At 36.3% G+C, this 23,121-nt stretch overlaps 2 protein-coding genes across 2 annotated transcripts in view; one reads left to right on the forward strand and one right to left on the reverse strand.

Annotated features, from left to right (window-relative positions):
• Positions 1-23,121, reverse strand: part of cabcoco1 (ciliary associated calcium binding coiled-coil 1) — a 46,639-nt gene that overhangs the window by 20,738 nt on the left and 2,780 nt on the right. Inside the window, exon 2 of the mRNA XM_046854421.1 lies at positions 9,248-9,342. Within this exon, the coding sequence (XP_046710377.1) occupies positions 9,248-9,324 (77 nt within the window). The 5' untranslated portion in view covers positions 9,325-9,342. The remainder of the gene's footprint in view (positions 1-9,247; positions 9,343-23,121) is intronic.
• Positions 11,882-20,246, forward strand: tmem26b (transmembrane protein 26b). The gene is made up of 6 exons (XM_046854420.1): positions 11,882-12,120; positions 12,468-12,564; positions 12,703-12,786; positions 13,204-13,421; positions 14,344-14,423; positions 19,299-20,246. The coding sequence occupies exons 1-6, from the start codon at positions 11,933-11,935 to the stop codon at positions 19,547-19,549; spliced, it is 918 nt and encodes a 305-aa protein (XP_046710376.1). The 5' UTR covers positions 11,882-11,932; the 3' UTR covers positions 19,550-20,246.

A 23,121-nucleotide genomic window follows, 5' to 3' on the forward strand; every position in this document is an offset into this window, starting at 1 on the left:
AACACCATCCCTACTGTGAAGCATGGTGGTGGTAGCATCATGCTTTGGGGGTGTTTTTCTGCACATGGGACAGGGCGACTGCACTGTATTAAGGAGAGGATGATCGGGGCCATGTATTGCGAGATTTTGGGGAACAACCTCCTTCCCTCAGTTAGAGCATTGAAGATGGGTCGAGGCTGGGTCTTCCAACATGACAATGACCCAAAGCACACAGCCAGGATAACCAAGGAGTGGCTCTGTAAGAAGCATATCAAGGTTCTGGCGTGGCCTAGCCAGTCTCCAGACCTAAACCCAATAGAGAATCTTTGGAGGGAGCTCAAACTCCGTGTTTCTCAGCGACAGGCCAGAAACCTGACTGATCTAGAGAAGATCTGTGTGGAGGAGTGGGCCAAAATCCCTCCTGCAGTGTGTGCAAACCTGGTGAAAAACTACAGGAAACGTTTGACCTCTGTAATTGCAAACAAAGGTACCAAATATTAACATTGACTTTCTCAGGTGTTCAAATACTTATTTGCAGCTGTATCATACAAATAAATAGTTAAAAAATCATATATTGTGATTTCTGGATTTTTTTTTAGATTATGTCTCTCACAGTGGACATGCACCTACGATGACAATTTTAGACCCCTCCATGATTTCTAAGTGGGAGAACTTGCAAAATAGCAGGGTGTTCAAATACTTATTTTCCTCACTGTATGTGGTACTGATTATATATTCATCATACTTGTTAATACGTGGGATATATTTGTCACAACAGTGAACATTTTGTCCTCAACGTTATTATGTTAGAAGCAGGGGCAAGCATAAGGATTTGAGCAAGTTTGACATGGGTCAAATTGTCATGGCTAGATGACTGGGCATCTCCAAAACTGCAGCTCTTGTGGGATGCTCCCAGTCTGCAGTGGTCAGCATCTATCAAAAGTTTGCCACTTCTATTTCTGCTTTTACAAAAAGTCTCCGAGAAATTTCACAATATCGATTTGCTAGTCAGAATTAAGTGAGAAGGTCTCATGTCAAGAACAAAGAACTTTTCCCAGGAACTGAAACTGTCCACTAGCAATATATCAAGAATATCATCTTTTAGGTATGCTATCATTTAAATTTTTGTTCATGAACAAAAATGAGCTTTTAAATATCCCTCTGTCACTCTGACAAAATTCCACCTGTAATAGAAGACAGTTCTCGACCTTCTCCAAGCCCAAGAACTCTCCATTAGTGGACAACAGTCCTGTTCTGGCAGAAGAGAAGTGAACGTTCTCTAGAATGCATGTATGCTGTAGCATTCCAATTACCTTTACTGGAACTAAGAGGCTTAAATCTGGTCCAGCATGCTAAGCAAGGTCATAAATACTGTATATGGTTTACCAAGGTTGCTGTAAAAGAATGCATCAATGAGCTTTGGCCTCCACCACTGTTCCTTCCTTGGACCACTTAATAGATACTGACCACTGCAGACCGGGAACAGCCCACAAGAGCTGCAGTTTTGGAGATGCTCTGACCCAGTCGTTTAGCATCACAATTTGAGCCTTGTCGACCTCACACAAATCCTAACGCTTGCCCATTTTTCCTGCTTTAAACACATCAACTTTGACAAGAAAATGTTCACTTGCTCCACTTGCCCAACCACTAGTTGTCATGATGATGAGATGATAAGTGTTATTCAATCACTGGTCAATATGTTGTGATGTCATAATGTTATGCCTGATCGGTATATATATATGGATTGCATATATAAGTTATAAATTTCATTACTTTTTCTATTTGCTCACAGATATCAATCGTCAAGTCAAGTCAAGTTTATTTCTATAGTGCTTTTCACAGTGGACATTGTCTTAAAGCAGCTTTACAGAATTTAAGAGTTAAGGTGAGCAATGTGTTTTTATCCCTCAAGAGCAGCCATGGTGACTGTGGCAAGGAAAACTCCCTTAAATGTTATGAGAAAGAAACCTTGAGAGGAACCAGACTCAAAAGGGAACCCATCCTGATTTGGATGACATCAAGAGTGTGATTATAAATCTTAAAAACAATACAATAGGGACAATAGATCCCAATCAGAGGACCTGTGATTAATAACATTCATAAACCTTTAGTGCCCATTTCCTTATTTGTAACCAGGAATCAATTTGTACTGAGGATTTATTTATGGCTTCCGAGACAGCATTTTATTTTTGAACCTGCACTCTGATCCCAGTATCCCAACAAGCTGGAAAATGCGAACAAAAGAATGTCACTGTGCTGTAGTGCACATCTAATAAATAAAGGCTTCTAATTTTTTTACGTGGCATTCAGCCACCTTATTCTGTTACTGCATTTTCTCTAAAGTGAAAATATTTTTGAAAAGGAAAGAGCACATTATGCTTATGGACAGCACACTGAGCCAAAATGATAGACTGCACATAAACATACTGTACAGCTTTCAGAGAAACAGGATGTCATTGACAAAATTACTTTAATAGCTATGCAAACAAAGTTCTTATATGCACTCTAAAGATAATCCAACTGAAAATGACTAAAAATGCCTGCCTCTTCATTTTAATGATTGTCACAATTTTTTTTCGCTGTGTTTTTATTTCCTTATAATGATGTTGGCATCTTGTAATTTAGAAGAAGTAATGAACTCAGCTTTTTTTTTTTTCTTCGAAGCATTGCAAAACTTTGTCTGGGTCAGAGAGTTAGGGAACTTGAAGTTCACGAGGGTTTACAGATCAAACATTTATATTGAAACATAAACTCAAACTAAGTTTTGTTTTTAAAGTTTTCCATTTTCCACTATTTCTACATATTGTTGAAAATTAATTTTTAGTACTGTAATTCCTTTTTATTTATTTTTTTAGTCACATTTAGGATGAATTGCATACAATATATATATATATATATATATATATATATATATATATATATATATATATATATATATATATATATATATATATAAAATATTACTATTATTATTATTATTATTATTATTATTATTTTTTTTTTTTATAGCAACACTGCAAAACTTTATAACTGCAACGAAACCCCTTTATTCTCTTTGGCATTTAGTCAATAAAGCATTCAGTTTCTTACATTTTGTTCCTTTTTTAATGTAACCGCTTTGCCTTTTAATGTAAATGGGGATGTCAAAGTCTGCACTCAGATAGAGCACATTACCAGGAAGAGTTGCCACCCTTCCTAGAAAGAAAACGACATTCCATGCACTAAAAAAATGTGGCATATGTACAATATTATCGTCAGAGTGTTTCCTTGGCCAGTAGCATCTTGGCATGCTTATTATGCATAAACTCATAGAGATTAACCTATTTATTTTTATAAATCTGCTTTGAGACGATGTCCGTTGGTATATGCACTATACAATATAATTGAACTAAAACAATTTACATGAACTGATCACACTCAATTTAAATAATTAAAACCTAGTGATTAAAAACTTAATTTAATGTTTTATCAGCAAAGAAATCACATTTTGATGAGAGACATCACAATCAGAATAATTTTAATTATCACGAGTTATATGTAAAAGGAACTAAAAATAAATGAATGAAAAACTAACTAGAACAATAAAATAATAAATAAAGATAAAGACATTAAATGTACAGTTTGTGCAATGATCAGTCCAAGGTGCAAGATTGCAATATAGTCCTTGCTGATTGTGTTAATGTAACACAAATGAAATAAACAGTATGGGATTTACATTATTGTAATGTTAGTGTTAATGGAAGCACTAACATTAAAGTAATGTAAACCACACAATGTTCATTTTATATGCGTTAAATGAATTAAAACAAATCATGCTAGTTCACTAGGTCATGACTGGCATTAATAATAGGGTATAAAAATAAATCAAGTGAGGCAACACAAATTTATAAACAAACACTTGTCACTGTAATGATAGTCATGATGTATCTTATGTAAACTATACATAATACACTCACAGAGCACTTTACTACGAACTCTGACACCTGTACACCTACTCGTCATTTATTTTTATTTTTTTTATTTTATATCTGTACAATGCAGAAAATCATGCCGGCAGCTTCAGGTAATGGTTACATCAATCCTCACAATGAACAAAAACAGAAAGTTATTTTGGTTTACTAACATTCCAAATAAAATAATGAATCATATATAATACATAAATAATAAAAAATGAGCAATAATTGCTCTGTCAGCTTATAGCTATACAGTGAGGAAAATAAGTATTTGAACACCCTGCTATTTTGCAAGTTCTCCCACTTAGAAATCATGGAGGGGTCTGAAATTGTCATTGTAGGTGCATGTCCACTGTGAGAGACATAATCTAAAAAAAAAATCCAGAAATCACAAATCATGATTTTTTAACTATTTATTTGTATGATACAGCTGCAAATAAGTATTTGAACACCTGAGAAAGTCAATGTTAATATTTGGTACAGTAGCCTTTGTATGCAATTACAGAGGTCAAACGGTTTCTGTAGTTTTTCACCAGGTTTGCACACACTGCAGGAGGGATTTTGGCCCACTCCCCACACAGATCTTCTCTAGATCAGTCAGGTTTCTGGCCTGTCGCTGAGAAACACGGAGTTTGAGCTCCCTCCAAAGATTCTCTATTGGGTTTAGGTCTGGAGACTGGCTAGGCAACGCCAGAACCTTGATATGCTTCTTACAGAGCCACTCCTTGGTTATCCTGGCTGTGTGCTTCGGGTCATTGTCATGTTGGAAGACCCAGCCTCGACCCATCTTCAATGCTCTAACTGAGGGAAGAAGGTTGTTCCCAAAATCTCTGTCATGGCCCCGGTCATCCTCTCCTTAATACAGTGCAGTCGCCTGTCCCATGTGCAGAAAAACACCCCAAAGCATGATGCTACCACCCCATGCTTCACAGTAGGGATGGTGTTCTTGGATGGTACTCATCATTCTTCTTCCTCCAAACACGCTTAGTGGAATTATGACCCAAAAGTTCTATTTTGGTCTCATCTGACCACATGACTTTCTCCCATGATTCCTCTGGATCATCCAAATGGTCATTGGCAAACTTAAGACGTGCCTGGACATGTGCTGGTGTAAGCAGGGGAACCTTCCGTGCCATGCATGATTTCAAACCATGACGTCTTAGTGTATTACCAACAGTAACCTTGGAAACGGTGGTCCCAGCTCTTTTCAGGTCATTGACCAGCTCCTCCCGTGTAGTTCTGGGCTGATTTCTCACCTTCCTTAGGATCATTGAGACCCCACGAGGTGAGATCTTGCATGGAGCCCCAGTCCGAGGGAGATTGACAGTCATGTTTAGCTTCTTCCATTTTCTAATGATTGCTCCAACAGTGGACCTTCTTTCACCAAGCTGCTTGGCAATTTTCCCGTAGCCCTTTCCAGCCTTGTGGAGGAGTACAATTTTGTCTCTAGTGTCTTTGGACAGCTCTTTGGTCTTGGCCATGTTAGTAGTTGGATTCTTACTGATTGTATGGGGTGGACAGGTGTCTTTATGCAGCTAACGAACCTCAAACAGGTGCATCTAATTTAGGATAATAAATGTAGTGGAGGTGGACATTTTAAAGGCAGACTAACAGGTCTTTGAGGGTCAGAATTCTAGCTGAAAGACAGGTGTTCAAATACTTATTTGCAGCTGTATCATACAAATAAATAGTTTAAAAATCATATATTGTGATTTCTGGATTTTTTTTTTTTAGATTATGTCTCTCACAGTGGACATGCACCTACGATGACAATTTCAGACCCCTCCACGATTTCTAAGTGGGAGAACTTGCAAAATAGCAGGGTGTTCAAATATTTATTTTCCTCACTGTATGTGGACCATTAAAAGGTGCTTTTTCTTTTGCTAAATATAAATATTTTTTCTCATTTTTTCTCAATTCTCATAAATTCCCAGAAAGTCTAATTTTATGAATTTGTATTGCCTCATTTTATTTATTTTTATACCATATAATTATGCCAGTCAAGACCTAGTGAACTAGCATGGTGTGTTTTTAGTAGAGAATTTGATACGAGTTTTATACACATTTAGTCTTTTTATGCATAATTTACACACACACACACCAGGAGTACAATTTCTTTTTCAGAAATGACAGGATCTTCATGAATTTACATATAAATCTGCCCATATCCGGGTTGATAAATGAGGCCCATTGTTGTTATATTAATCAAACATCATTGAAATGCTATTTACTTATTTTGCTTCTTATCTACACTGTCAAATTTAATAGAATATTTGCCTTGAAAGCTACCAATTCATTTACTACAGTCAATATAATGAAGAATTTTTATGCATCGACAGCATGACAATCTGTCCTAGTTCTTTTTTTAGTTCTCTCCTGACTCACATATTATTTTACTGATCATTTACAGTTTGTAGATGTAAATGATAAAGTTACTAATGTAAAGTTTAGTGTTCCATGAGAATCAAATGTGGTCAAATAATGCAGAATGCAGCAGCAAGAGTCCTTACTAGACACAAAAGATATGACCACATCACCCCGATCTTATTCACACTAGCTTCTAATCAAATTTACCTTTTTTTCTACTGACATACAAAGCACTGATTTGTCCTGTGCATTTGTGTCTATTATGACACAGAAATAAGGGCACTTAGCTTTAGATACAATTTCATGTATTGCACAGGATTAAGTTAGCTCCCTAATGACAAGCAAGAGGTCTGTCAATAATGTCATAGTGCATAAAACCAAAAAAATATCACTGGCTGGTTTTATATAATCAACATCTTATCATCAGAGATGAAAAATATCAGCTATAAGAAGTATTTTAAATCTATAATTTTTACCATGCAGCCATACACTGCTTCTATAAATCTTGAAAAACACACAAATGCTTTGTTTCCACACATAACAGATGTGCAAATTCTGGCTCTGATGGTGTATCTGCACTCAACTAGCACTCACCCAGTATTTATATTTGTTTTTACTTTTCAGCAAAATAATTTAAAAAAATGTGTATTTTACTTTTGTATATATGTTTGTGTGTGTGTGTGTGTGTGTATATACATATATATACACACACACACACACACACACACACACACACACACATAAACATGTATACATACATATATGTGTATTTATGCATATATGCTTTAACATTCTAAGGAAATTTGTTGGTTCTAATTAATAAAAAACTAATTTATCTCTGTATAAATAAATGCATTGATCAGTGCTACATATATTTGCTAATCAACATTGTCCTTCTGCATATCTGAACAGTGGGATCCTAGTTGCCCAAAAGATTTAAATTTGGAGCTTTTGTGAGCTTGTACAATTTAGTACATATGATCTGTTCATTCCGAATAATTAATATAGTATATGGCTACATGTTGGCTGTCATGCCTATTGGTGCTTTCTGAACAAATCGTTCCAAATGTAGTCCATATATGTTAAAGAAAAAAGGTGTTCAGCTGGATTATGGTCAGAGCTCTATAAAGGAAAATTAGGTTTTTCCAGTCCAACCATGCACAGGTGCATGCTTGAACAGGTTTGGGCCTACTATTTCAGTGAAGGCAAATTATAGCGCAAAAGCATACAAAGATATACTAAATTATTGTGAGATTTCAGCTTCCAGCTGTGTGTCAACCATTTGGGTTAGGACCACATACGAGTTTGATGGTCATGTGGCCACCAACCTTTACCTATATTGTGTAATTGCCATCAGCAAAATCAGATGCTGATGCTAATAATTCAAACCTTCATATCAATGTATTTTTATTTGTAATTAAATTGTCTATAAGCCTAATTCCAAGTTCCAAGTTAGAAAATAAAAAAACAACTTGCAAAACTCATAAACCCATATTTTCTTCACAGTAAAACACAGAAAACGTATGTATGTATGTATGTATGTATGTATGTATGTGGAAACATATATGATAAAACCATTTTAAGGAAAAAATTAAGTACATTTGAATTTGATGGCTATAATACGTCTCATAAAACTTTGGAAGGAGCAACAAAAGGCTGGAACATTACAGTGTTACTAAAATGAAACAGCTGGAGGAACATTTTGCAACTAATTAGGTTAAATGGCAACAGGCCAATAAGATGATTGGGTATAAAAAGCATATCTTAGCGAGAGAGAGTTTCTCTCAGAAGTAAAAGAAAATAGGCAGCGGTTGAGCAATCTGGGAAAAACTGTCTACAAATAAGGGGAAAAGAGATTTTCCTCAATATCGAATTGCAGACTACAGTAATCATCTACAGTACATAATATCATCAAAAGAATTTTGAGAAATCTCTGTGCACAAGAGACAATCAAATTTGGATCCCAGTGATATTTATTTGTTCCCTTAGGCAGAACTACATCAAAAAGGCATGATTCTTTAGTGGAAATCACAGCAAAGGCTCTGAAAGACTTCCATTAATCATTGTCTGTAAACAAAGTTTGGCATGTCATTCACAAATGCCAGTTAAAGATGCAAAGAAAAATCCACATGTGAATAATATTAAGAAATGCTTTCTTTGGGCCAGAGCTCTTTTAAAATAGACAGAGGCAAAAGGGAAAACTGTTATGTGCTCATACGATTCTAATTTTTTTAATTAGGAAACCATTGACATCTGGACTAAGGAGTAAAGGGACCATCTGGCTTGTTATTAGCGCTCAGTTCAAAAGCCTGCATCTCTTATAGTATAGGGGTGCATTAGTGCCAATGGAATGGGCAGCTTGTACATCTAGAAAAGGCACCGTCAATTACGAAAGGTATACGTGGTGATGTTACTAGGTTCCCTGGTGGTCTAGTGGTTAGGATGCGGCGCTCTCACCACTGCGGCCCGGGTTCGATCCCCGGTCAGGGAACCAACCCCAGCTATTAGGGTTGCACAAGCCAGTGCACCCTTAGTGCCGGTCCCAAGCCCGGATAAATGGGGAGGGTTGTGTTAGGAAGGGCATCCAGCATAAAAACATGTGCCACATCAAACATGCGGCTCATAAATACGGATGATCCGCTGTGGTGACCCCTAATGGGAAAGTTAACAAGTTATAAGTGGTGATGTTACTCAGTAGTAATCATGGCCCTGTCCCAAATTTCTTGAAACCTGTTGCAGCTATCAAATTTAAAATTACCTTTTGATAATATGTCTGTTTTATTTGTAAATAAAATGTGTTTATGAGGTTTGCAAATCATCGCATTTTTAGAATTTTTTCTCCCAACCTTTTAAGAATTGGGGTTGTCTAATAATATAGCCCTTGATGTACATTGCAGGCTTGAGTAGTCTGTTAATTGATTTCGTTTTACATCGATTTGCTTACTTACAGCTGCACCTGATCCACAGAAAGCTTCATCAGCAGATCTATCTTTTCACATGATAGACAAGACCACTGGGGAAACATCTCACCTGCTTCATTTGCCTTCAACACAAAACAAGTCACCATTTAACACTGTATTACACTGATAATCTTCCACTAGCTAGATGAAGTAAAATCCTCATAAATAACCTTAAATATAAATAATAAACTTGATCATTTTCTTCCATAAAAAAACTAATGCCTATGTGTATAGCAGCTTGATCCCATATTGTTTCGTGTTTTACGAATAGGACACTACATAGGCTGAAAACGCCATGAATTCATACCTGATATAGTGCACTTATATAGGGTGCATAGAGACAATTGAGATTTAACCTGTTACTAACGAGGCTAACTTGAAAATAATTTCCTATTGCCTGACATTAAGCAGTTATTACACATTTTCTTTACAGGGTAATACTCATAATTAAATAAAACAATAATAATATACATACGTTAACAAATACATACATTTGAATGGGTAGCCATTTTGTTTTCAGCTCTCTTTCCGTGTTGAATACAAACGTTGCCTAGGTAACGGGTGGGCGGGGCTACACATCGCCCCCACCTAACGAAGACTCATGCAGGTACTTCAGCTATAAAGTCTAATTATTTTTATTTTATTTACTTTTTTAAAAACTATTTACTATTTTTCCTCCTTTTAGAGCAAAAAAGCCACAACATAATTTCAATTTCATGCTGTAAATAAAACAACAACGATAATAGTAATAATAACAATAATAATAATATAAATAAATACAATTAATAATGATGTAAATCAATAATAATGTATTACTGATACGTATTAAAATTATTTAATCCAATGATTGGGTGCTTATAATAAAACCTGACACACTTCACTATATTAAAAATTTTCCTCTGGCTGCACTACAATAACATTAATTTCCCATATCCCTGCACCACCCTGTAAATCTAGCTATGATCTGTGTATGCTGCTGAATGAATATATATATATTTCTTATGTTTGAAATAAACCCCACAGAAAATAGATGTGGCTGCCAAAACAGCCCAGACCCGTCAAGCATTAACACCATGAACATCTTCAGCAATGTGAGCTACAGTAGCTTGTCTGTTGGATCGGACCACATGGGCCAGCCTGAGTCTTGGCCGCTCATGATCCTGTCGCCGGTTCACCACTGTTCCTTCGTTGGACCACTTTTGAGAGATACTGACCACTGCAAACCGGGAACTTTCCAACTACTTTTTCCTGCTTCTCACATGTTAACTTTGAGGACAAAATGTTCACTTGCTGCCTAATAAATCCCACCCACTAACTGGTACCATGATCAGGAGATAATCAGTGTTATTCACTTCACCGCTCATAATGTTACAATGTCATAAAATGGTCAGATATCGATTTATTTTAGTCTTTTAAAATGTAAGACTACTTGTCACCATACACCTGTCTCCCATCTACATTTGTCATTTCAAGAAACATTTTTTCAACTGGAGGTGGGAAAACCTCGAAAGCCGACTTTATATCTGTTACATCGCAGGCAGTATTTCTATGACAATTTTTCATTTTTGAAAGCAGATGTGCCCAGTCTGCATAGATGAGCAACAGGTTCCTCTTATAGTTGTGAGGATTTAGAAGGGCCATCCTCTCTCATCAGAGGAGGATCCAACATAATCTGGGTCCTCCACAACATCTTCTAAGCACTGTGTGACTCACACACATCCTCTTCGAATTCACTGTCTGAGGCACATAGTTTATTCATTATAAAACCAAAACATAGCCAAGTGAGAAACCTAGTAGTAGAGGAGACGAGAATGATTCAGATTGGCATGTCCTTTGCTTTTTAACTGCTCATGCCACCACTATACCAGGCAAGGTAGAAGCTTTCAAGTTTTCCCAGGGGTTGTATAGATTCTTGCAGATGCACCCTTGTGGGAAACTATCTATCTATCTATCTATCTATCTATCTATCTATCTATCTATCTATCTATCTATCTATCTATCTATCTATCTATCTATCTATCTATCTATCTATCTATCAATCTCTACAAATTCACTGACATTATCAACACTAAAAAACTGTTATATCGTTTTTGTTGCCTTTTCCTTTTCCTCTTCCTACTTGCATTCCTGATTGCCATCTGCCATTGTTTAGAATTGTTAAAACTGTACATGTGGCTCTTTTTTTACACCCTGATTCCCTGCTTGGAGCCTAAATCATCATTTAACAGGTTTTAGTATTTGCACATGGAGAGCTGCGTGCTGATCGATTCAGCATTAACTCAATTTTTGACTCAATTCTTTGCATCATGTAATTATTTGTATTTTTTTTAAGCCAGGATTTAAGAATAGGATTTGTCTATAAATTGATGCTTAATTGTGGCTGTAGTGAACAGTAGTAAAAATACATATAGAATATAATATAAAAGTATATATTTCTGAGATCTGAAAGCTTAAGACTTCTTGTTTAGTGTTTATCAGATGAGAAAAAAATCTGGTTAAAAAAAGCCCCTTTGTTGACCAATTTGTTGGAGGGAAGTGCTGGTGATTCGTTTGATCCATTTTAAAGAGTCGTTTGAAAAGAACCGACTCCTGAATCGAGTCCGCTGATAAGTTGCTGCTTTTTCGGGGCTTTCAGGGTAAGCGGCAGTCAGCTTGCCGTGGTGACTTGCAGCCATGCTTCTCAGGTTTATCTGTGCGGTTGTTACTAGGGCACTATTTATTTTAATTTCACTCATAGGTGTGTGGAGAGTGGCATGGGTGAAAGATAATCGGCACTATTGGCTTCTAACTATCTTGTTTCTGCCTCTTTTGGTGGAAATGATTTTAACATTGAGGAGGAGACAAGGACAAGACTGTAAGTGGTAAGTAAACACGAGTTGTCTATTAGGTAACACTTTGTAACCTTTGGATGCTTAAACAATAAACAAACTAACACATGTGTAGTAACATCTGGTTTGGTGCATGAGTTAAAAATGAAGAAGCTCACATTAAATTATTGGGGTCTAGTGGATGAATGGACTATAGGGTTTGAAAAAAAAATTATTTTTGCTTCTGTAGTTCTGCTGAGTAACCTTTTGTTTTTGAGTACAGACGAAAGAAAAAAGAAAAGGAAGCAGCCCCTTCAGATACTAAATTACAAGTTTCTCACGATGAAATCAGTCAGTAAAGAAAAAAATGTAGAAAATCTTTATGATTTTGGCTCCTACAGGTTCTCTCCAGCAATTTTATTGTTCCTTGTCAGCATTATACCGAGCATTTGGATCCTTGAGCTTCATCATCAGCAGAATAAACTAATGGAAGCCAAGGTAATATCTCACAAATGAATGAAACTCGAATCTGGAACATGCACATGTGAAACTTTCTATGAAAGTAGAAAATGACTTGTATTATTCTGTATCGTTATTTGTTATTATGCACTTCTAATATTTGACTTACTATTTCAGTGTAATCGACTTGATTCTTCAGAAAGCATTAAAGAATTGTTTAATAAGCAGTTTAATTCTTCGAATGGAACCAATGCGTTTGAGGTAAATAATTTATTTTATTCATACTGTCTTGAATGTCTGTCTTGAGTCTGACTGCACACCATACATTTTTTTTTCCTAAGGCTGGTCTCAACAGTGTCAGCTTTTGTCTATAATGCTGTGGGCCCCTTGGAAAAAAATGGTTTATTTACTGTTTTCTTTTCCCCCTTTGGAGAAGAAGACTGCAGCTATGTTTTTTTCAATGAAAACACTCCACCCTGTAGGAAAAACAAGAATCCATCTCAGACACAGGCGTTTTCATTCTCACGTGTGATTTTAGGTCTTGCTTAATGTGCCCCAAACATCCATTATTTTCAGTGTTTTTTTTTTTTTTTTTGCTGTGGATTAGCAGAGATTGTCAGGATGTTTTGATTATTGTAATTTTCCTCATTTACAATTTCCATCCTGGCTTGCCTTTAGATTATACAGAACTCTCAGAAGATCTTGTCATCAGTGTGCCTCAACGACTGGATTTTGGCGCTCCACCAGATCTTGCTGGTGCTGCTGATTGTGGGGAAGTGGCTGATGCCTAATGAAGGAGGCCTTACTAGAGACGAGCTCTCGCAACTGCTTCTCATCTTCGTTGGAACGGCGGCGGACATTCTTGAATTCACCAGTGAGACTCTGTCTGATGTCAAGTAAGTCCTGCATATTGATTTCTGCTTGTTGATGTCTCACAATCAGTGATCTCGTCCAGATGCGTCCAAATGAATGTGTACACACAAAGAAAAAGAAAGCAGTGTTTGTCTTTTAACTTAGCAGACCGGTTGTTCTGCACAAAAAATCTAGTCTTGCAAAGACATGCAGCATTTGGTACAAAAATACACAATATTAAAGAGGCAGACATTCAAATGCATGGTGGTGAAAGTACGAACAATGGCACAGCTAAAGGCTTTCTCTGTAAAACGGCACTATTTCCTGTAGTCATTGAACTCTGTTCAGAGAGTCTGTTCAATTGTTTAGCTGAACTATTTTTGCTGTACAAAAGTTTTTTTACTGCACGTAACCTTTTCTGCACTCACACACACACATGCACACACACAAACCCCACATGGATAAATGCTTCACCCATGTCTTGTTTGGCGAACGTTCAGCCGTCTTGGCTTACATCCACTACTGTACGATTATTGTTGGTCAGATGATATTTACAGCCGCCCCTACTTTGTGCTTAGATTGGCTTGAAACGCTGATTCGTTCCCAATATGCATGCCTTACCCTGTTTCATTTGCCTCTCAAGGCATGTATTCTTAATAGAGGTCATATGTGCCTCTATGAGACTTGCTAGTACAAATGGAGAAAGGAAAAAAAAAAAGGGAAATCACGACCATCACTGCTTTAGAATCCTGGTGGGTGTAGCAGAATTAAAATAACACAGTAGGTGTTCAGAAAAATGTCCGTTTCTTCCAATGATATCATTAAGTGTATTTCAGCTTCTCAAAGCGACTCCTAAAAGCTGACGTAATCATTTTTTCACACTGTTTGCTTTAGACTGTGCTTCTATTTTCTATGAAATTCAGCATCGTGCTTTAAGTACTGTAACTAGATGTCCTTTGTTCTCAGGGATAAGAGCCCAGTGTTGGTGTACATTATTCTAGGCGTCTGGACGTGGAGTATGCTACAGTTCCCTCACAATCTTACAGGTACCGACCTTATCTGGTGATATGCATCACATTGTAACATGCTAATATTGCGTATTACATGCTGCATATACAATTGTGCTTTCGTAAATACCTGTCAAAAACTAGTAGCTCATTTAAAGTAGCTTAATCCAACACTTGAGCACAGATTATTTATTCTCCTCAATCCTGCGCTCTGTTTTCAACTTTTGTATGCGTCATCAGTATGAACCAATTCAACCTAAAAAAAAAAGGCTCAGGTTTATACACTACTGTCTAAAAGAAATACGAAGATTTGATCATCTTTACATGATTTTATACTACAATGAATATTCGGTGAGCTACGTGGGACTACCAGCGCTACTTATTTTAAATCAGATCTCCAGAATATAAACACAGAATATTCCGGTGTGTATTTTTGTAATGGTGCTTGAAAGCCTCGCTCACTCTGCTATTCCACATGGTTTTTCCTTGACTTTGCACTAACTCAAACCCTAGATTTACAGAGCGTTTTTTGAGTTTATTAACATAAAATAAAATTGATCTACACATAATTATCTAACTTATCGAACATAGACAAGCACATTGTATATGTAACATTAGTTTCTCTCGACTGACAGCTTTTATGTATGTATACTCCATATTCTATTTAGATTTTTATAATTCCCTTCTGATTACATTTGATTTTATTTAACAATTTAATTTTGTTTCTTTTGATCATATTTTAAATCAGTACCTTTTTAAAATCCTACAACAGTATAACCCCTGTATGAGTGCCTTTTAGTACGAGAAAATCGGTGTACGAGCGATCTTAATTTCCACGAGCAGTGAAATCTTTGTAGTAGTACGAGCATATTTCGGGAAGACGAGCATTTCTTTTGACGCGTTTGGTTCCAGTCACTTAATCCGCTCGTCGCTTGTCACCTCCGTCCCCGCGCTTCATGCTCAGTTGCTTTATAGACATTGTTCTGACTTCCCTTCCAAAAATGTATCTCCTCCACCTCTTTCCCAACATGTAACTTACATGTTCCCATGTAAGTACAGTACTTATAAAGTTATTAATTTATTATTCAGTTAATTACAGTAGAATTTATTTATATTCATACAGTAATTTACTGTATTACAGTACTTTATATGTTTATTCCCACACATCATTTCACCCTCATCATCAACCACTAGGACACCATGTAGATACAGTACTCTAAAGTTAATTTATTACATTTTATTATTTATTTATAGTTATTTATTTCTTTATGTTTATAATTTATTACTTTTTTACGATTATACTTTGTTACAAGTATATTTGTGTGTTGAATTAAACATAAAACATTTTTTAAGGGCTGAAATAAGCGATCGCCTGAGGTCTGGAAACGGATTAATTGCTTTTACATTCATTCTTATGGTAAAATTAACATGCGAGTACAAGCATATGGGAACACGAGCGGTTTTCAGGAACGAATTAATCTCGTACACCGGGGTTCCACTGTACTAAAATGCATTTCACTACGTCATACTGTGTAAAGTTGTATGTGACAAATAAAATGCAGAATTTAAATTGAAGAAAAAAAAGGGGAAATCTTTGACTTGAAAGCATTACATACACCTACACAATACAAATAGACACATCACTTTGCTGCTCTAATGTCATCTCATAGTCTTTGTGATATCTTTTCTCAATACACTATATGGACAAAAGTTGTGGACAACTCATATAAGATTCGTATGTGATTTTTGAACGTCCCATTTCACATTCAGTCCCCATTTGCTGTTATAATAACCTCCACTGTTCTAAGAAGATGTTCCACTAGTTTTTAGAGTGTGCTTGTGTGCTCATTCAGCTACAAGCGTGTTGGTCTGTCAGGTATTGAGGACCATGGTGCGTTCACATTTATCCCAAATGTGTTCAGTGGGGTTTAGTTCAGAGTTCTATAGCAGGCCACTCAAGATCTTCCACTCCAATCCATGGAAAGCATTCATTCAAGCTTCATGGAGCTGGTTTTGTGCACAGGGGCATCGTGATGCTGGAACAGGTTTGGGTCTCGTAGTTCAAGTGCAAGGAAATCTAATGCTATGGCATTCAAAGACATTATGCACCACTGCATGCCTCCAACTCAACTTTGTGCAACCTAAATCCAACTGCCCAAACCTTGAGAGGTTTTCACCGCAGTATGAACCCCTCAGCTTTGTAAACCACTACTACTAACTTTATAATACTCCCAACTATCAAATGCACAGATCTATTTTTGAAAAAGCAGCAATGCACACTGTCATGTTACTCTTTCCCACCTATTACAATAATATACATATTAACAGTGTAGGATCATTTCTAGTCATTGTCCAAAACAAAATATAGGTAAGTTATAAATATATATTTAAAAAGGGGTTATAAGTCTAATGCACTGCTTTGATTGCTTGTCACTTTATCTCCTTTAGCTTGCATACTTTTACAGTGATATTTTTATGCTCAGTTATTATGCCATGAAAATATGAATCTCTAACATCCCTATTCTGAGGTCAGCCTGTATTTGAGTCCATTGAACTATAGGACAGAGAGAAGGACCACTTCAGAGGTCTGGTATTCACAGAGAGATTCATGACTATAAAAATTGCATAGGCAGATACATGATGGACTTGCAACTAATTCGTTATTATTCAAAAAAACAAGATATTAGAGATATTTTATAGATATTAAATAAGGAAATACTAAGCAAACAAAACCTTACTTAAGTTACCCTACTTTTTTCCTTTCCGAAATGTATGTGGGGTGGACTTTTTGTGCAAAATGGCATATTAAGCAATTAAATTTTCATTTCTTTGTGGGCTTTCGACCTAGTGCCTTTTTATCCAGTGTATATGGGGTATAAAAAATGCAAAACCAAAGTCACAAAACACAATGGCAATTCAAGTCAAGATGCTTTCATTGTCATTTCTGGTTGTTTCTATGCACTTTATGTAGCTTTATGTTGTGTGTTGTAGCTCTATGTTGTTGTTTAGTGTAGCACCAGGGTTCTGAAGGGACGTTGTATCATTTTTACTGTGTACCACTGTGTATAGTAGAAATGACAATAAAAGCCACTTGACTTGACTTGACAGTACACAGTGAAAATGAGACAACGTTCCTCCAGAACCCTGGTGCTACATTTAACAACATAGAGCTACAACACACAACATAAAGCTACATAAAGTGCATCGAGTGCAAACAAAAAACAGTACAGACAGACACAAGACAGTGTGGGAAAAATACACATAACACAAAATACACAATAGCGCCAACCAGTAAACCTACTGTATACTCTGATTATACAGTACTGTGCAAAAAGAGGACTATAAAGGACTATGAACGAAAGGTATTTGTAAACAGAAACACAATGCAGTGCAAAAACAGCAGTAGTAGCAGTTACGAGGTGCAAAAAACAGCAGGTAAACAGTCTAATATGATTAAATATATATAATAAATAAATGGTGGTGGAATGAATTGTGATCAGTAATAATAAAAGGTAAAACTAAAAAGGTAGGTATAAATTCTATTGCAAATAGAATGCTGAAATGCTTACCGCTTATTTTACGAGACATCTGTCACTCAAGATATACAGGAAGTAGGATATTGTGTATAACTTTTTCTTGTGGAGTTCTGTGTTCACTACGAAGCATGTTTTCTTTTCAATAATGCAACTTATAATTTAAGAAAACAATGTTTCCCCACACACGAATCAACTTTCGTGTGCAGCTTGCTGTACTTCCTTTATATCTTGAGTGAAAAATGTCTTATCTGATCAGCAGTAAGTATCAGTTTAGCTCACAACCTTTTGATCAATTGTCTAACATCTTAACCACTAAGCTACCCCTTGGTATATTTTGTAGATATGAAATGACTCACTGTAGCCAGTTTGAAAAAAGATTTCTGTGTATTTCATTGTGTATTTGTACTGACTATATTATTACATGCTCATACAGCACATTGTTATCCCACCTTGTGTAGTGGTACCATTAAAGACTAGAGTTCATCTCTATATGGAGCATAGTATGTGTTACTTTTCATCAAAATCATCCATTTCAACCATTATCAAGCATATCTTCATGAGAGCCGGCTCTGTGCACAGGAGCACTGTCCTGCTGGAACAGGTTTGGGTCTCCTAGTTCAAGTAAAGGGAAAATTTGAATGCTCCTGCATCCAGAGACATCATATACAATTGTGTGCCTCGAACTTTGTGTGGATAATTTGCAGAATAATCAGATATGGCTGAAAAAGTCTGGTGTGCTAATACTTTTACCAATATAATGTATTACAATGAGGACTGAGTAAGTAATTTGTATGGTACACAATGAGTTACTAGTGCGTTGAATGTGTGTCCAGTCCAGTCTCCAGAAGCAATCTGTAATTATTCCTTAATGTCTAATGACTAACTTATTATTGATTTATTATAATTTTCTTACTGTGTAATTTCCCAAGTCATTGGTAGGTCATTACTTAGGTAGGAAATTGGTAGGAAATTACTTAGGTGTTGATAAAATACTATGATATACATTTATATGCATAGTATTTATTAACAAGTATTTATAGTATACTATTACAGTAATCCCCCGCTTTACCACGGTTCGAATCTTGCGTCCCCGGTTTATCGCGGAATTGCATTTGCCACATAACTAATTTGTGGATACCGCAATAAACCAAAAAACGTACAGGGAATTATTTTTATGGAGTTTTATGTTGAATTTAAATATTATTAATTATAAAATGAAGTAAAATGTTAATACAGTACAGTACTGTATACATAAAATAGCATTTTTGTGGTGGCGCCAAACGTTAAACGGGGGATTACTGTATTTAAATGAATGCAATTCAATTAATGATGTACATTACCATTGCTGACTATGGATGTGTCTGTTTGCTGTCCCCAGTGTTAGGCTCTAAAACAGAGGAGTATGAGACGCCGGCTGCCGCTCTCATTTCTCAACACCGAACAGACCTCTGGTCCGCGATCGAAGCCCTCTTGATTCAGGACGGCCCGTTTTTGGTGGTCCGTCTGACCGTCATGTTTCACTTTGAAATTCTTCACCAAATGCTGGTTTTCTTCGCCATCAAGAATTTACTGGTGGTGGCACTTAACATATATCGACTCTGGGTCATTTGTTGGGACTCCAGATGTTGAAAAAGTCTCGTCACTAGACCCGTAAAACGCACTTTAAAAAAAATTGCCATCATCTATCCAAAACTTGTTTGAACAGTTTTTTACATTTTATATTTGAGATTCATTAAAAAAGTGTATTCTGACTTACTTAGTTAGTGGATAAATTATACATCCATGTAGTATTTTTACTTTCCATTAAAAAATAACACAAAGTAGAATAGTAGATCAGAACATTAGTTTATAAATTAGTATAAATAACAAACCAGCAAAATTATTGTATACATATACCAGGGATGGACAGTATTTTTGTATACACGGACACACACATATTTGAAGTAGCACAAACTATTATATATATTGCAATCTTTTTTTGTTTTGTTATGCTTGATACAGAAGAAGAAAAAAAATCATTCAAAATTCACGTGTGCTATATTTCCAGTATTTATGTTTGCATGGTGACATCATGAAAACAGAGCGGCTCAGCGGCTTGAACATATCAGCAACACCAAACACTTATCAAAGACACCTTCTGTGAGTAAACTGTTTATGAAGAGCTCATGCAATGTCTACACCCATCAGGAAGAAAAAGATAGCTGGGAGTGATGACTAACTTGTTTCTGTTCAGGAAGACAAAACAGGATTTTTCCTCACTGTTTAATAGATTTTACATCAAAGCTGCCTGTATTGTGAAAGTCAGGTCAAAACTAGAGCACTGGAATACACTGCCGAACAGCAGTACCCAAAAAAAATTACACGATTTAGTATGTAGACAATCAATTCAAGTGATATTTGCAGTTTTATAGAGTGTTTGGAACATTTTGTACTATCAATCGAAATACATTTTGGGTTAGATGTAAGTTATATGTATGAATACAATTATTAATAAAAGTATCCTTACAAAAGTGAGTACATCTCTCACATCTCAGCAACCATTCGAATATAACTTACCGAGGGACAATACTATAGAAATTAAATTGTACATATTTTAGAGTAGTCAATGTGCAGCTTGTATAGCAGTATAGATTTTCTGTCTTCTGAAAATAACTCAACATACAGCCATTATTGTCTAAATAGCTGGCAACAAAAGTGAGTACACCCTAAGAAATAACAGCTGGATGTTGCTTAACCATCATATTCAACATGTTAATATTTTGTCTGCTTGACTGAACCACACACATTTGTGTTAAGATAGCATGTATACAGTTATCTTGTATTAGCAGTAAAACTTTGAGTACAATTCTTTTATACTATATGATGTTGAACATGGTATCTCATGGCAAAGAACTCTCTGAGAATGAGAATTGTGGATCTCCACAAAGATGCCTCGGCTATAAGAAGATCGGTAACATCCTGAAACTGAGTAACAGTACAGTGGCCAGGGTTATACAGAGGTTTTCCAAGACGGGTTCCACTCGGAACAGACCTCGCAAGGGTCCATTAAAGAAGTCCGAGTCCTCGTGCTGTGCGTCAGGTGCTGCAGCATTGCTTTAGAGGTTGCAGAAGCGGAAGATCCACTTGTCAGTGCTCAGACCGTATGCCACACACTGCAACAAGTCAGTTTGCAGGCCATCGTACCAGAAGGAAGCATCTTCTGAAGCTGGCTCACAAAAAAGCCCACAAACTGTTGCTGAAGTCATCCTGTCTATGAATATGAATTACTGGACTCATGTCTTCTGGTCTGATGAGACTAAGATAAACTTAAGCTCAGATGGTATCCAGCATGTGTGGTGACGCCCTGGTGAGGAGAACTAAAAAAAATTGTGTCTTGCCTACACTCAAGCATGGTGATGGTAGCATCATGGTCTGGGGCTGCATGAGTTCTGCTGGTACTGGGGAGCTGCAGTTCATTAAGGGAAACATGGATTTCAACATGTACTGTGACATTCTGAAGCAGAACATGATGCCCTCCCTTCAGTAAATGGGCCGAACCGCAGTTTTTCAACATGTTTTCCAAACACACCGCTAAGATGACAACTGCCATGCTGATGGTGATGGTGATAGATTGGCCAAGAATGTATCCAGAATTTAACACTATTGAGCACCTGTGGGGCTCCTCAAGCGGAAGGTGGAGAAGTGCCATGTGTCAAACATCCAGCAGCTCCGTGATGTCATTATAGAGGAGTGGAAGAGGATCCCAGCAACAACCTGTGCAGCTGTGGTCAATTCCATCCCCAGGAGGATTAAGGCAGTGCTGGATAACTGGGGTGCTCACACAAAATATTGACACTTTGGACACATGTTCACGTAGGGTGTACTCACTTTTAATAATAATGGCTGTATGTTGAATGGACAGTAAATCTATACTGCTTTACAAGCTGCACATTAATGGAATGGACAAAACTATTGAGACACCTGACTTTTCCAGTTGTATGTGTTTCTAACATGAAGATATGGTTTATATGGGTAAGAGTGGAAGATCTTGAGTGCTATGCTATAGAGCTTTAAGCTCAACCCTACCAAACACCTTTTAGATTAATTGGAATTCTGACTGCACGCCAAAATCTAGTGAAACATCTTCCTAGAATAAGAGCAAATAGAGACTAAATGTGGAAAGCGGTATTCAGAACGCACATACCAATCATACGGTCAGGTGTCCACAAAATTTTTGTAAATATAGTGTTTATTGATTTTGCATAATAAAAAAGGGAGCTGTTTTTTTTTCTTTATGAATTCACTGAAAGGGTTTCTTACTGTCATAACTGCATCTTTAACACTTACTGTATTTCAATGTTTGCTTGTATGAAAAGTCTTTTTTTTTTTTTTTTTACATAGCTGTAATACTCAAGTCCATGATGATGTAGCACCTAAAGTAAAATAAAAATAAGAAAATGATACGCGTGACCTCTTGTATTTGATTATCGCAGTGTGAACAAAATAAATAGCTGTAAAAAGTGAATTTAAATGATTTGTAGTTTAATGAAGAATCGTTTGAAGTATGTACATATTCTAATTCTTTAAGGACAAAAGGGAGGAAATTAGAGGTTTCGGCTATATTAATAGTGATGTAATTCTACTAACATTGTGAGTAATATGGTAATAAGATTTTTCTTCTTCCCTCCTGCATGCTGCACTTCTCAGTATCAGCACTGCAAATTGGTGGGAACCTTTCGACATGAGTTTGCACTTTTATTTATTGTCATTATCGGTAACCATCACTAAATGAGTTGGCGACTTGCTTCATGTGTTCCTTTAATGAATCACAGATTTATCTCTGATGAGCTGGAAAAGAAGTCTAAACAAAAAAAGCCATACAGATCTGCAGATTCTATGGGCAATCAGTAGAGAGGAAGTCTTAATTTTAACAAAAGCTTTTGTCCTTATTTAAAAAAAAATAAAAAAATAATAGAATTGGTGTTTTATGGATGAAATATCTAAGGATAGATAGATAGATAGATAGATAGATAGATAGATAGATAGATAGATAGATAGATAGATAGATAGATAGATAGATAGATAGATAGATAGATAAAGTAGTGTTAAAGTCTTAGCAAATATACTTTAAATAATAATAAAATGACAATCCATCTCTCTTTCAATCAACAAATCAAGTCCTTCTTTATCTGTCTGTCTGTCTGTCTGTCTGTCTGTCTGTC

The sequence above is a fragment of the Silurus meridionalis genome, chromosome 7 (assembly GCF_014805685.1).
Source record: "Silurus meridionalis isolate SWU-2019-XX chromosome 7, ASM1480568v1, whole genome shotgun sequence".
In the NCBI taxonomy this organism is placed as follows: Eukaryota; Metazoa; Chordata; class Actinopteri; order Siluriformes; family Siluridae; genus Silurus; species Silurus meridionalis.